Source organism: Halichoerus grypus, chromosome 8, assembly GCF_964656455.1.
Source record: "Halichoerus grypus chromosome 8, mHalGry1.hap1.1, whole genome shotgun sequence".
In the NCBI taxonomy this organism is placed as follows: domain Eukaryota; kingdom Metazoa; phylum Chordata; class Mammalia; order Carnivora; family Phocidae; genus Halichoerus; species Halichoerus grypus.
In genome coordinates this window covers 121,588,209-121,602,600 of record NC_135719.1, presented here as the reverse complement: position 1 = coordinate 121,602,600, position 14,392 = coordinate 121,588,209, and the positions used below count along the sequence as shown (strand labels likewise).

Here is a 14,392-nt window from a genome sequence, read left to right as displayed (position 1 = left end):
ATGTTCCGGCTGAACAGAGACTTCATGGCAGTCTCAGAGTTTTCATGTTAAGTGGTATAGTTCATTTACAACTAACGTAGCAATCACTTATAAACATGCCTATATGATGTGGTTTCTGGGTGAGAGTAAGCACTTGTATGTTTATAGAAAATTTCAGTAAGATTTCCTCCACTCTCCTTTTTTAGGCACTGTTCTGTAGCTTTCAGTAACCAGTAGCAAAGTCCCTCTTCTTTCTAACTACTGTATTTCATTTAGCTACTTAACACATGCTCCCTGTACCCCAAGTCCCCAGAGTCATCTGTAGCATTTGGTGAAGATGTTAGATCGGAAAGATTTTCTCCAAGTAGTTTGTGCTAGTATTGTGAGAGGCTGATTGTCCTCAGCCACCTTGCTCAAACCTATCACAGTTTTGAAGTAATTTCAAAGCCTTTATTAATCAGGCTTCACCTACCTTTCTGTCTTATCTCATCACTACCTACCAACCCCTTTCCACCCACTATGATACAAATTAAGAGTATTCTAAGAGAAACCATTTAGTAACTTAAATTTTCATACCCTTCTCTTCAAGGAAGTTGAAATAGTCATCTTTCAGAAAGAGCTGTTACTATCCTGTATCTTAAACCCTTTTCATTCTCTAGCTGAGATAGTCTGTCCACAAGGTATGCTATCTAAATGATGTTTCCTGGTGCTTCTCTCCCTTTGGCCATGTATTTCCTTAAATCATAGATTGATTTGCTAGTACTTACGTTAATACTGCGAACTTCACACATAAGCTTTCATCCCACCAATGGGGAGAATTTTTTAGGAAGCCCACATATGTCTCCTTAAGTATCTGTTTTCTACCGAAACCAATAGTAAGCTGGTGATTATGCCTATTCCTTCTAATCGTGCCACCAGATTTTTGTTTTTTCATTGTTTTCAAAGTATTTCTTTTCTCTTGGCACTATGGTTATGAATTCTACAGTATCCGACAGAAGGAAAACCCCAGGGAGGTTTTTTTTTCTTTCCTTTTTAATGCATAGATAAAATCCCTTTATAACAATGGTTTTTGTATAGTGGAATTCTTTCCACAACTTAGTGGTTTGTCCACGGAAATGACACTTTACTAGTCTTCTTTCTTTTTAAAATTTTATTTTATTTTATTATGGTTACAACACTTAAATGAGACCTACTCTTAATAGATATTTAAGTATACTGTAACATTATTGTTATCTGTAGGCACCAAGTTGTACATCAGATCTCCAGAACTTACTCATCTTCATAACTGAAATTTTATACCCATTTAAATTAGTCACTTAGAGAAGCAAAGAATAGAAGGGTGGTCGCCAGGGGTTTGGGCGAGGGGGAGAATGGAGAGTTGTTAATCCATAGGTAGTCAGTTTCCTACAGTGAATAAAACTTGGCAAACTACCCAAATTCATGGTTGTTTGCACTAGAGCTAGAAAAGGAAACAATGAATTTGGTGATTTAGTCCTATTATTGAAGCTTCAGTTACCTTTCTGGTTCCCAGGATTCCTGCCAACGCCTACACTCAAAATAGAAAAATAAATGAAACTCCTAAGACCATTTCTTCCAAAACACCTCCATACACAAACTGTCCTGAACATTGGGAGAAGGGAAGTGTGAAGGGGAAGCTTTGGTTAGGAATCTCTTCTCCACTGAATTAAAGATAGTTAATTTGCTAATTAGTTAAAAGCATGGCTTCTCATGAACACAGCTCACCCTGTTACATTAATAGCAGGAAAGTCAAGAATTGGGTCCTTTAAATGCCACCAGCAGAATCAAAATTGAATGTGAACAGAAGCACATCTTATAAGAATCACCATTATTCTTTCACTGAGTTCAGTAGAGATCTTTTTATATTCAACAAGCTATGTTGATGACTGTGTTTATGTTTTTAGTCTTGCCTGGTCTAAGTGCCCAACTCTGGGTACTCTTGACCTCTGTTGATGATACTCTTCACTGGCTTTGCCCGAGTCTATTGACCAGTTACATCACAGTTGACTCGTCAGCCTCCCCTCCCCACTAGAACTTTCCTCTTTCTCTCTTCTTCTCCTCTAATCCCTTTCTTCTTCACCACTATCTCCTTTACAACTCCTCCATGATTTTCTCAGGGCTGGGCTTCAACATCGTCGGTGGCACAGATCAGCAGTATGTCTCCAACGACAGTGGCATCTACGTCAGCCGCATCAAAGAGGATGGGGCTGCGGCCCTGGATGGGCGGCTCCAGGAGGGTGATAAGATCCTCTCGGTGAGAACTGGCTTCGGCCTCCTTCGCTGTTCCTTGCTCCCTAGACCCCAGTTCTTACCCTTGGCCCCTTCCTTGGGAAGATTTCTCCCTGCCTTTTTGGGTCTGGAAATACCTGGATTATAGAATTTGGTGGGAGGGACCTTGATTAGTCACCTTTTCCAACCTGAACATAGAGCAAAGAGGATAATTCCTCACTTGATAGACAAGGCATATTCAGGCCAGAATGTGAAGCTACTTAGCCAAGTTCAAAAGAAAGTTTCAAAAGACAGGGAACAGGGAGGGATGAGGGTCTGATGAGGGAAAGGGACTTAAAACCCACAATTGTTGTCCTTCAATTATACTTTATCACCTCCCTTTTGTTAATTGAAAGACTAATGTGTGTCTTCCTTTACACCAAAGAGACACAAAAGGAAGGTAGGAATTAAGTGTCCTTTTTAGACTCAGAGCCCTTCTCACTCATCATGACGATGAAAAATTGGTATGCATTCTCATTTGGCTATCTGTCCACTGGGCTCCCGTTTCACTCTGCTGTTTGTAATAAGACACTATATGGTGAGCTTTAATTTGATTCTCTTCTAGAAGTTCCTCAAGGGCAGGGACTAGATCTTTTTTTAACCTTTTGTATCCTTGCACATTGTTCTCAAATGAACAAGTTGAGAAATTCAGGCAAGCCCAGAAAGGTTGGCTGATCCAGAATATAAATATAGTATCATGGATGGTAATATCCTATTTTTGTCCTTCTCACCAACTATTTTGCCTCTTTTCAGACCATTAAGCTTCTCTTAGATCCTGTTTTTTAATTTGAGAGATACAGATATCTTTTATCTCAAACAATACTGAGAAGTTTACACGTAGATTATTTCTTATAGCTCCCTGGAGAAAGACATCCTAAAAACATGAAATCAACTTGAGTGGTACATTAAGGAAAATTTAAGAGTGGGTTGTTAAAAGTATAGCATGTAGGTAGAAACTATGCAGTTTAAAGTGATGTATACCACATTCTCTTCAGAACACTGGGACCTGGGTTACATTTTGGAAAGTACAGAGGTTAAGAGGACAGCCATATTCTTCAAAAAGGTTTGGTAAAAGGTAGACTGTTGAAAAATAAGAATGGTTAGAAGTTTTTGAGCACCGTATGCTGAGTAGTATGCTGAGAACTTTACATTTATTTAATATTGTGATAAGCCTATGAGGTGAGTACATTTATTATGATTGTTTTGCAGCTAAGGAAGTTGAGTCTTGGTGAGGTCAAGTAGCTTGCCCAAGGTCACACAACTAGTAGGTGGCAGAGGACTAAAACTGGTCTGTCTGAATTTGGAGCCTCTACTCTTAATTAGTATGATGTACTGCCTCCTAAGAGGTAAATGAGGAGCTAGGACTAGGTATCCTAAACAGAGAGTTTCATGGTGAATTAAGAGATTTTATGTATGGCTTTATATAAAAACTGAAATCAGTCTTTCTATAAAGGATAGAATTAGGGGGAAAAGGTCATATAGCTTAGTGTGAGAGAATTATTAGACATAAGCTAAGATGAGCAGCCTTTCTTACGTGGACCATTGCCTCATAGAGAAAAGAAATTATTGGAAGGCCACTCAAGTTTTTTTTTAAAGGGTATGGTAAGAGATAGGTGTCCATGCAGAGAAAAGTAAATGTCAAAAAAACTCAGCTCACTTCACTTTAAAATTTATAGCAAGGAGGATTTTACTTTTCAAAGTAAAAGAAATACGAGATTTATTACATGAGAAATATTACAAAGATCTATACAAGATATTAAATATTACAAATATATAAGACATAAAGAATGATTCAAGTTTATGTTTTGGCCAATTAAGACATGGGAAAGAAGAGAGGGAGGAAATGCCTGGCGAAGAAAAGGCAAAAATATAAGACAGATATGGAGAGAAATAAAGAAGACTGAGAAAGAGAAAATGGAGCATATATACAAGAGGAGAAGGCCAGCATATTCTCTTCATTCTTTCTAGGGCTATCTTATTTGACTCCACTTTCCCTTCCAAGAGTTTGCTCCAAAATTCTTGTTTCTAGACCCCGTTCCTAAGAAATACTGCCTCTGTTGCCTCTCTCACCATCTTCTCCGCTCTCTCCTTAAGTGAACTTGTTGGGCATTAACCGTTAAATGGTCATGTCTCCTTTGTAGCTCACTCTCTCCCTCTGATGTTCTTAAGTACTCTATTACTGGCTTTGGAGTCTGTAAAATGGTGATACTGAACTATTTATTAGCCTATATTCTCATTGATTCTTTATGGGTTTTTCTACTCTCTTCACATAGGTTATTTTTCCATGTTGTAAAATATGCCCCAACTCTTTCTTTTAACTTTTGCTAATCAGATTAAGAATATGTCACTTCCTTAGCACATCCAATCTGGATAATTAATACAAGTCTCATTAAGTGATCTAGATTTCCTCTGAGTTATTATTGACTATTAATTTAATCTTTCCATTTCTCTCAAAATAATGCCCATGTTTTGTCTTAATTTCAGGTAAAATGAAATAATTGCATGACTTAAGCAATTTCCTCTTACCAAAAGTTAAGGGTGATCTGTGATCTCTGTTTAATGTTTAAACTTAAAAGAATGGGTGGGGGGAGGGAGGAAGAAAAGAAGTTTTTTTAACTAATGTAAATTATTTTTAAGGCCCTATTGCATCTGACAACCATGAAACAAAAACAGATATTACCAATAGAATGAACCTGAAGTTGAGATGAGGGCTGGCGATGGAGATTCCTCACCCAGAGTTTTATTTTGTGTGTGTGATGGTGAGGACGATTTAATATTTGTATAGGTTACCAGGGAACTTGGAGAAATTTTATTTTTGTGGAAAAAGAAGTGTAAACTATCTAGGTTTGTCATTTCCCTTGTGTGTCTGCCTAAATGAAGGCAGCTGGATAGTCAAGAGTAGTCCATCCTCAGTGAGCTCTACATTTTTATGAAGCTCAGGGTGATGTGAGCTGATTACTACACTGAATAGATGAATATTCTCTTTTTTTTTTTTTTTAAGATTTTATTTATTTGACAGAGAGAGACAGTGAGAGAGGGCACACAAGCAGGGGGAGTGGGAGAGGGAGAAGCAGGCTTCCCGCTGAGCAGGGAGCCCGATCTGGGACTCGATCCCAGGACCCTGGGACCATGACCTGAGCCGAAGACAGATGCCCAACGACTGAGCCACCCAGGCGCCCCATGAATATTCCCTTTTTTAAATTTTTTATTGTTATGTTAATCACCATACATTACATCATTCATTTTAGATGTAGTGTTCCATGATTCATTGTGCATAACACCCAGTGCTCCATGCAGAACGTGCCCTCTTTAATACCCATCACCAGGCTAACCCATCCTCCCACCCCCCTGAATATTCCCTTTTGACCACACCCCTTATATAACAAAATGGCACCAATCAGGCCAGTAGTCAGCTGCGTTTCATGTTCTCGTTGAATAGAATTCTTAACTTGGTGAATGAAAGAGCTGAGTAGTCCTCAACATTTACAACTACTGTGCCTGACAGCCTGTAGAGCATCATGCCAGGTGCTATGGACGGATGGGAAAAATGAAAGACTTGTCTGTGCCCATAGCTTAGAAATCAATGGGGAAGACCCACCAGAAACCCTCATCCAAACCCAAAACATGGGCTGCCAGGACATTGAGATATGCAGAATCCTTTAGACAAAGGATGCCTCGAGGCACTTTGTCCTCCTACCTCAGTATCCTCAGCAGGTAGGCTTGTAGCTGACACGGAGTAAGCATGCAGTAAGTTAGCTGCTCTCTGAATGCATCATAGCATAAAGGACTTTTTTGGTTTGGTCTGATTAATTAGAACTAGATAATCTGTTGTTTTTTTTTTTCCTTCTTCAACTCTGACAAAAAAAGAACCGCCCCCCCCCCCTTGTGATTCATTTCAGGATCTTGGCAAAAAAAAAAAAATTAAAATATCCAGAGTATAATCTGTGGTCAGTGCTTATTAAACTGAGTCCATTCCTTCTCTACATTGTCTACATTTATATTGATATTATTTTATAGTTAGAGTTCTTGAGGCAATTCAAAACTATTAATCATCAAAGATAACTAATTTGGGGGTATCTGGGTGGCTCTGTCAGTTAAGCGTCCGACTCTTGATTTTGGCTCAGGTCATGATCTCAGAGTTGTGAGATCAAGCCCTGCGTCGGGCTCCATGCTGAGCATGGAGCCTGCTTGAGATTTCTCCGTTGCCCTTTATGTCTCTCTGTCTCTGTTTCTCTGCCTCTCTAAAATAAATAAATAGGGGCACCTGGGTGGCTCAGTTGTTAAGCATCTGCCTTCGGCTCAGGTCATGGTCCCAGGGTCCTGGGATCGAGCCCTGCATCAGGCTCCCTGCTCAGCGGGAAGCCTGCTTCTCCCTCTCCCACTCCCCCTGCTTGTGTTCCCTCTCTCGCTGTGTCTCTCTGTCAAATAAATTAAATCTTAAAGAAAAAAAGTTTAGGGCGCCTGGGTGGCTCAGTTGGTTAAGCAACTGCCTTCGGCTCAGGTCATGATCCTGGAGTCCCGGGATCGAGTCCCGCATCGGGCTCCCTGCTCGGCAGGGAGTCTGCTTCTCCCTCTGACCCTCCTCCCTCTCACTCCCTCTCATGCTCTCTGTCTCTCGTTCTCTCTCTCGCAAATAAATAAAATCTTAAAAAAAAAAAGAAAAAAGTTTAAAAAAAAAAAGAAATGAGTAAATAAAAGTCACACAGGTGAAAAGTTAAACTTTAAAAAAAAGAAGAAAACTAATTTTAACTCAATTTACTCATTTCCTAAGGCAGAAAATAGACTAATTTTTAAAGATTGCTCACAACCATAGTTAAGGCAAAAAAAAATTGTACATTTCCCCATCTGGTAAGCAGAACACCACCATTTCAGTTCTCTGTACATTCAGTCAGCAGAATTTTCTAGCATGTTGCAAATCTGCCATATCTCAGGTTCAGTGAAACCGTGCCATGAGTTAAGAAAGCTGAAGTAGCAAGTTCAGCAGCGTTCTAAGATCTTTCCGTTGAGTAGCTCTCGGGACTAAAAGTGAGGTCCAAGGACTATCTGGCCATTATCTGGGAGCTTATTAGAAATGCAGAGTCTCAGGAACTCTCCCAGACTTACTGGATTCAAAATCTGCATTATAGCAAGATCCCTGGGTGTGAATAAAGTCTGAATAAATTGTGGGAGGCACTGCTATAGGCAAGTGTTATTCAGACGTTTTAAATTATGACCTATAATAGGTAATACACACACACACACACACATGCATGCACGCACATACATACACACATGGAATTGAAGCAAAGCTCAAGAAAACAGTATTTATCCCTTCTATATGTGATACATTCTATGTTATGTTTTCTTTAAATTTCGCTGTTTTAAAATTAAATACTGGTCTTGACCCACTGGATTAACTTCACTGTGTTCTGTGGTGGGTTCATAGACTCATATTTGAAAAATCACTACTTTGGTGAATGGAAAATCACTAATGAAATTCTGTGTATGCACAGAATTTGTATTAAATAGGGTAAGTAGGCTGGGTGTAGAGACCAGTTAAAGATTGGTTCAGGCAGTTTAGGTTAGAATTGACTCACTTGGAGTCACTTGGAGGGCTTGTGAAAGCATGGATTGCTTTTAACTTTTAAGTTCCCCGGTGAATGCTAATGCTGCTGGTTCTGGGTCACACTTTGAGAACCCCTGTTCTATATTAGTATGGAAGGTGACAGAGTGAATTCCACATATATTTAAGGGTAAAATCTATGGAACTTGGTGGTTAGTCAGTATGAGGTAGAATCTAAAAATGCTTAGAGGAGGCAAACATTGGAAAGCTAATTTGGCTTTGGATTAGAGGTGACCTTATCAAGAGACAAAGAATCATAATTTGTTTTATGGGGCTGTTTTTACCTTGGGCAAAGGATAAGAAATGGTTCTTTAAAAAAGAAATTCCCCTTGACTGTCTCAAGGGCCTCTTGTCTGGGGTCTTATTTTTTTTTTTTAAGTAATTAGAGTTACAGTCCTTTTATACTAGAATACCTTTAGGCTAACTAGGAGGGTTGAAAGGCACGATTGGTAATTGGCTTACGCCCTGTATGGTACCTTCTTTTGCCTAATACTACCAATGTCCTTCTTCCCCATGAGCAGAAGGAGGCTCAGGTGAGGACCAAGGTTACACACTGAGTCACTGGCAGGCAAAGCTGCTGGCAGAGTCCAGGCCTTTCAGCTTGGTATAATGTTGAGAATATGTCAATCAGGCTTTTCCAGGGTGCAGTCTGCAAGCAAACCTCAGGAAATCATGTGACATTTATTACACTCAAGTGTTGTTCTAAGTACTCTTCAGATATTACAGGGGTTATAATGATGAGTTTTGTGATACAGCCTTTCCAAGTTATTTACAGTAGAATGTAAAGTGATATACGGTAGAGTTCACTTTGAGCTTTACGATAGTTACATAATATGGAGATTCAAAGAACTAAATCAGTCACATCTAGCAGAGTTATCTAGAAAGGTCATGTCAACGACTTGGCGCTTGACTCAATTTTATCTAAATTTTAATGCTGCTTCAATATATGCACATGAATAAAAATACTATAAACACCGTATATTGTTATACAAATCTCTAAAATTTTGAAAGTGTATAACATATTAGATAGAAATGAAACTACAAAACCAGTTAAAATTCAATTTACATTACTAACATGATGGATAGTGATATGTTGCTGAAATAAAATCCTTGCTTACAATGTAAATTTCGATGGCTTGGTGTTTTAAAGTGAAGGTTTTACAGCCAGGCTATTTGAATCCTGGCTTTGCTACTTCCATTCTATATGCCCATGGACAAGTTGAATAACCTTCCAGGTTTTATCATCTATAAAATGGGAGTTCCTAAGTCATAGGATTATTGCGAAAACTAAATAAGTTAGTACATGTAAAATGAAGAGACAGCTCCAGACATGGTAATAAATATGCAGTGATTCCTGTCAATTATTGTTGACTGTGATTGCAAAGATGATTTTGAACTCAGTACTCCTGCCATTGAATGTCATGTAATGACTCGGTTCGCCCACTTGTATTCTTATCACTATGAAATTTGGCTCTGATACTGAGCTCTGATATATTTGGCATTTGTTGACATGACCGCATCATTAACCTGTCTGTCTCTAAGAGAAAATACCTATTTCCTTACAATGAGAAATACAGTTATCACATGGGCTAGATGAGTTACATGAGCCTTCCCACTATCGTCAGCAATCTCACACCTATTCTCTCCCTCAGGAATTAACTAGAAAGTTGAGATGTTGAAAATTCATTGTGATAGTTCTAGGACTCCTGAAGTTCTTTCCCTGTGGCATGTTTACCAAAACAAACAAAAGGCATAATCAGAAGGTGGCTTGGTAGCATGAAATCAAAGTCTATCAATTAGAAAACTATATTCACTTCTACACTATAGGTAGCAGGGCTGATCCTGTTTAAGATTAATCTTGGAAGATACATAGAATTTTTAAAAAGGGAAGTGTATTCAGATGGTGGAAATAGAGCACAGGCATGAATGTAAGGATATATGTTTTATGTCCTAGGGACAGTGAATTATGTGATGTAGATGCTGTAGACCTTTTTCGTAATTCCTTTTATGAAAGGGAATAATGTGAGATTAAATTGAGGAAGTGGGTTGGAGCCACTTCCTGGAGAACTTTGCACACCAGAATGAGAAATCAGGCATGCACTCTCTTCTCCCCTGCTCCCAGTTTTGTAGAAACAGAATGGTCCCTTAGGAGGCTTGATCTGGAGACAGTGTTTGAATAGGATAGAGTGGGGGAGGGCCTAGAGGAAGGTGAATCAGTGAGAAGGTGAACACAATATAGTTCATCTAAAAGTATCCACCACCTAAAGAGAGAGGCAATTGAAGGAAAATAGCGTGTGAGGAATGGTAGTATGTTAGGGCTATAGGATTTGATAAGGTATTGTATGTGAACATCGACAGGGAGTGGAGTTTAAAAATATCAGAATTTTAGTCTGAAGGAATGGTTGTGGCAAGAGGGAATGTGGGATAGTCTGGTTTTGTGGGAAGTCAAAAGGAGGCTTTGGATATGAATTGGGGTGTAGCAGAATATTCCAGTACAGGCACCCAGCAGGAAACTGGCAAGTCCAGAAGTAGAAATAAGGATAAAAAATTTGGGAGTTGTCTTGCAGAGTACAGTTGAAATTGTGAAAGATCACCATGGGAGAGAAAATATGGGGCAGAGGACTACAGACATTGAGGAATGCTTACTTCCTTTAAGAAGGAAGAAGAAGAGGAATTGGGAAAGGAATCCTTCAAGAACTAAGGGAGCTAAGTCTTCAGAAGCTGAGACCAGAGAGAACTGCAAAAGGGAGGAGGTCTGGTGACTAGGAAAGGGCTATAGGATTTGATGATTGGAAGTCACTGCTGCCCCGCAGGACAGAATATTCTTGCCTGCTACCTTGTATATTCTGGCAGTTTCAGGGAATAGAGTGCATGGCTGTAGAAGAAGTGGAGGCAGAGCTCTCAAGCAGCTCTTTCAACAAGTTTTGCAATGAAAGGAAGAGGACAGAAGATGGGAAGAGACTGCTAATGGGTTCCAAGAAATATTTATATTTTTTTCTTTATAGAGGAGGATAATTTTAGTTGAGAAAGAGCAGAGAGCAATAATAATGAAGGAATCAAGAGGAGCAAGTGATCACTTAAGTTCCCTAAGAAGGCTAGAAGGAATGTGACCGAGAACACCAGTGGGTGGTTTAGCCTTGGTAAAGGAAATGGATCTAATGCAGAAAGAAGGGCAAAGCAGCAGTGAGAGGCTATCACGAAACTTTGAAAGGGAAGGAAAGAACATGGAGTGTGAGGAGTTATCAGTATTCTCAAAAAAGATAAGGCAAAGGAATCTGCAGAGAGGAGATAGGATCAGAGTTGGGGTTTGATGATAGGAAAGGTCTGGAACAGCTGCCACTGAGCATTCGTTAGGGAGTTGACCAGGTGAGTAGAATGGTCATAAGGATACAGCAAGTGTCAGCCAGCATGGATCTGTGCTGGAAAGTATGAGTGTGTATTTTTCCCCAGGAACATTAAACTCAGTGATGACAAGGAAAGTAAATGCAGTGTGTTGTGCAGGACTGGAAAGATGGCAGAAGATCATGGGGACAAGGGATTCTAATAGTTTATGAAGTGCTTTGTTGAAATAACAGCAAGAACTCCTAGATGGGTAAGGATGCAGGTAAAATCTAAAAAGGTTATTGAAGGTTTTGATGAGCATAATGAGCAGATTCAGTAGAGGAATAGGAAGTGTGAAGGGAGTAGAGATCGTGGTCAGTTTTCTAAGAGTAAGGTAGACAGTCTATAACACCAAAGTGTTGTTAGAGTAATTCACCTAGCAGGGGATTGTGTGGAGGAATGACAGGAACCTCTTGGAGAAGGAAGACAGTAACAAGGAAGATGAGAGGCTTGAATAAATCAATGGCTTGATCTTCAGCTAAGAATAGTTCGTGAGTCCAGGTGGAAGAACAATAGTGCAGAAGGAACAGTCAATTGCAAGGGCACTGTAACTTAACTCCCGATATTTAAAAACACTAGCCCTAGCTCCTACACTTACTATGACTTTGGGTAAATTATCTACCTTGCTAAGCTCCAGTTTCTTCATCTGTGAAAACAAGATAAAAATGGTGTCTACCTCATAGGATTATCGTGACAACATTAGACAGTGTATGGAAAGCATACAGCACAGAACCTAGCAGATAAATACATGAGGTATTCTTGCCGCTGTTGCTGTTGATGATGTTGATGTGTACAAAAGGTGTGTGGATCTTGCATAAAGTGGGCTATGCCGTGTCACTGAGTATGACATAGGGTAGATATCACTTGTGGACAGTGTCATTCCTGACACTAAGAAGTATTAATACCGCTGGTCATCCCTCACCTCTAAATGGTAGGACTGACCTACACTGAAGCATTTTTTGGGAATTTGTATCATCAAAGAAATACTGTAAAATTAGTAAATTTGTGGAGGATGGGAGTATCCATGGAATCAAGGGAAATTGTCCACAATTGAACAAGACCAATAGAATGGGCTAGTAGGTTTGCACCACATCAGAATAAATTTGTTTCGTAGAGTTACATTTCTAGAGTTGAAGCTAGCAGCGGCAGGGATTAGCAATGTAAAGGGTAGGGTGGTAACCCAGAAGACCATGTTAGCTGTAGGGAAGCAGGCCGATGCTCAAGGAAGACACACAGGTCCAGTAACAGAAACCCAAGTTTCAAAATGAAACAGGCAGCAGGACCTGAGGTGGAAAGACTACTTTTTTTTTTTTGAACCTTGGAACCTCAGTTCTAGGAAAAAGTGACTCTGAGTTCTATGGCACTTGCCCCATTCTCCTAGTCCTTGGAATTTGCTCTGTAGTTTTTAAATGTTTAGTCACATGAATATAAATCTTTGACTTATGACTCTACCTCTCTTACTACTTTCCTTGCTGTTTTTGACAGGTAAATGGCCAAGACCTAAGGAACTTACTGCACCAGGATGCTGTAGACCTTTTTCGTAATGCAGGCTATGCTGTGTCCCTAAGAGTGCAGCACAGGGTAGGTGTTATTTGCAGCCAGCAAGCTGGCACCGCTTTTGTATTCTTGGGAATAGAGCATATAGCGTAATCTTCAGTAGTGCATTTGGCTTTTTTTTTTTTTTTCTTTCATTCTCACTCTTTTGAAAAGCTTGTCTGGCACAGGCAGGGGTCTTCAGGGAGTTCTGCTTATCATGAAAGGAAATTCAGACAGTCTGCTTGCAGCCTAGGTCCTAGCTTCCAGGCGATGTACCTTAAATGTAAAGCTTGACAACCAAATTAAAATAAATGGGGAGGGGCGCCTGGGTGGCTCAGTTGGTTAAGCGTCTGCCTTCAGCTCAGGTCATGATCCCGGGGTCCTGGGATCGAGTCCCACATCGGGCTTCCTGCTCAGCGGGGAGCCTGCTTCTCCCTCTGCTGCTCCCCCTGGTTGTGCTCTCTCTCTCTGTCAAATGAATAAATAAAATCTTAATAAAATAAAATAAAATAAATGGGGAGAAAATTCAACCAGAATCAATTCTATTTTTTAGTAGGGAAGGAAATCTATGTCTGCCCTTGAACATATTTATTAATGAAACTTGAAGTGTAGAGGTGGTGGGCTTTCTGATACCCACTGTGTACTTTTCCCGATCACCACATGAACCCTTTTCTTATCAACTTGGTGACCCTCTTGACCAAAGCTCTAATGCTCAAAGGGGATCTCCAGGAAAAAGGAAATGGAATTCAGAATTTAGTCAAGGGATGCCTGGGTGGCTCAGTCAGTTAAGCGTCTGCCTTCGGCTCAGGTCATGATCCTGGAGTCCCAAGATTGAGCCCAGCATCAGGCTCCCTGCTCAGTGGGGAATCTGCTTTTCCCTCTGCCCCCCGCCACCCCTCTGCCCTCATGCGCTCTCTCTCTATCTCTCTCTCTCAAATAAATAAATAATTTTTTAAAAAGAATTTAGTCAAAGCAGCACCTCTGCCTGCATCCACTTCTTAGTTCCTAGTGTTTTATAGTTTGGATAATGGGTAGAGAAGCCGGGTAGACCTAATTCCTCCCTTAGCACCAAGGACTTCGGGGTGCATGTACAACACAGGTCAGTGTGCCCTCTGAAGTGATGCTGTCAGTGCCTCCCTCAGCTCTTTCGAGTGAGGCTTCAGAGGCTGAAGAAGAGCTTGATAGGAGATGGTACAAAGCAGAAGGGGCGAGGCGTGAGAGATACCAGGGTTGCAAGCAGAATCTGTGTGATGGATTAGAAAACAGGTCAATAGGAGACGGTAATGGTAATTAGCTGTTTCTGCTTTGGCTCTTCTGTTTCTAAAGCATGGAAGACTTTATGCAATAGTAAAGGCAAGCAATGAATGTGGTTATACACTTCAGGTATGATTAGAGTTCTTTTTGAAGGCGTGTGGGAAATGATTTCCGAAGTTCACGTTTTGGGAAACATCCATAAATAATTCCTAATAAAACATAGTAACCCCTAATAAAACTCTGTCTGGTCAGAGAATTGGCCTAGCCCTAAAAACCATATCTTATTATTGGGCATGCCCTCTCAGGACATCTGAACAGGAAATGAGTGAAAGATGTAGAAGTGGGCTAGAGGAT

General features: G+C 40.2%; 1 protein-coding gene across 2 annotated transcripts in view; it reads left to right on the top strand.

The window, feature by feature from the left end:
* Positions 1-14,392, top strand: part of SYNJ2BP (synaptojanin 2 binding protein) — a 41,278-nt gene that overhangs the window by 19,728 nt on the left and 7,158 nt on the right. For both annotated transcript variants that reach the window (XM_078053853.1, XM_036107265.2), the window contains exons 2-3: positions 2,115-2,251; positions 12,734-12,829. In XM_078053853.1, the coding sequence (XP_077909979.1) occupies positions 2,115-2,251; positions 12,734-12,829 (233 nt within the window). The remainder of the gene's footprint in view (positions 1-2,114; positions 2,252-12,733; positions 12,830-14,392) is intronic.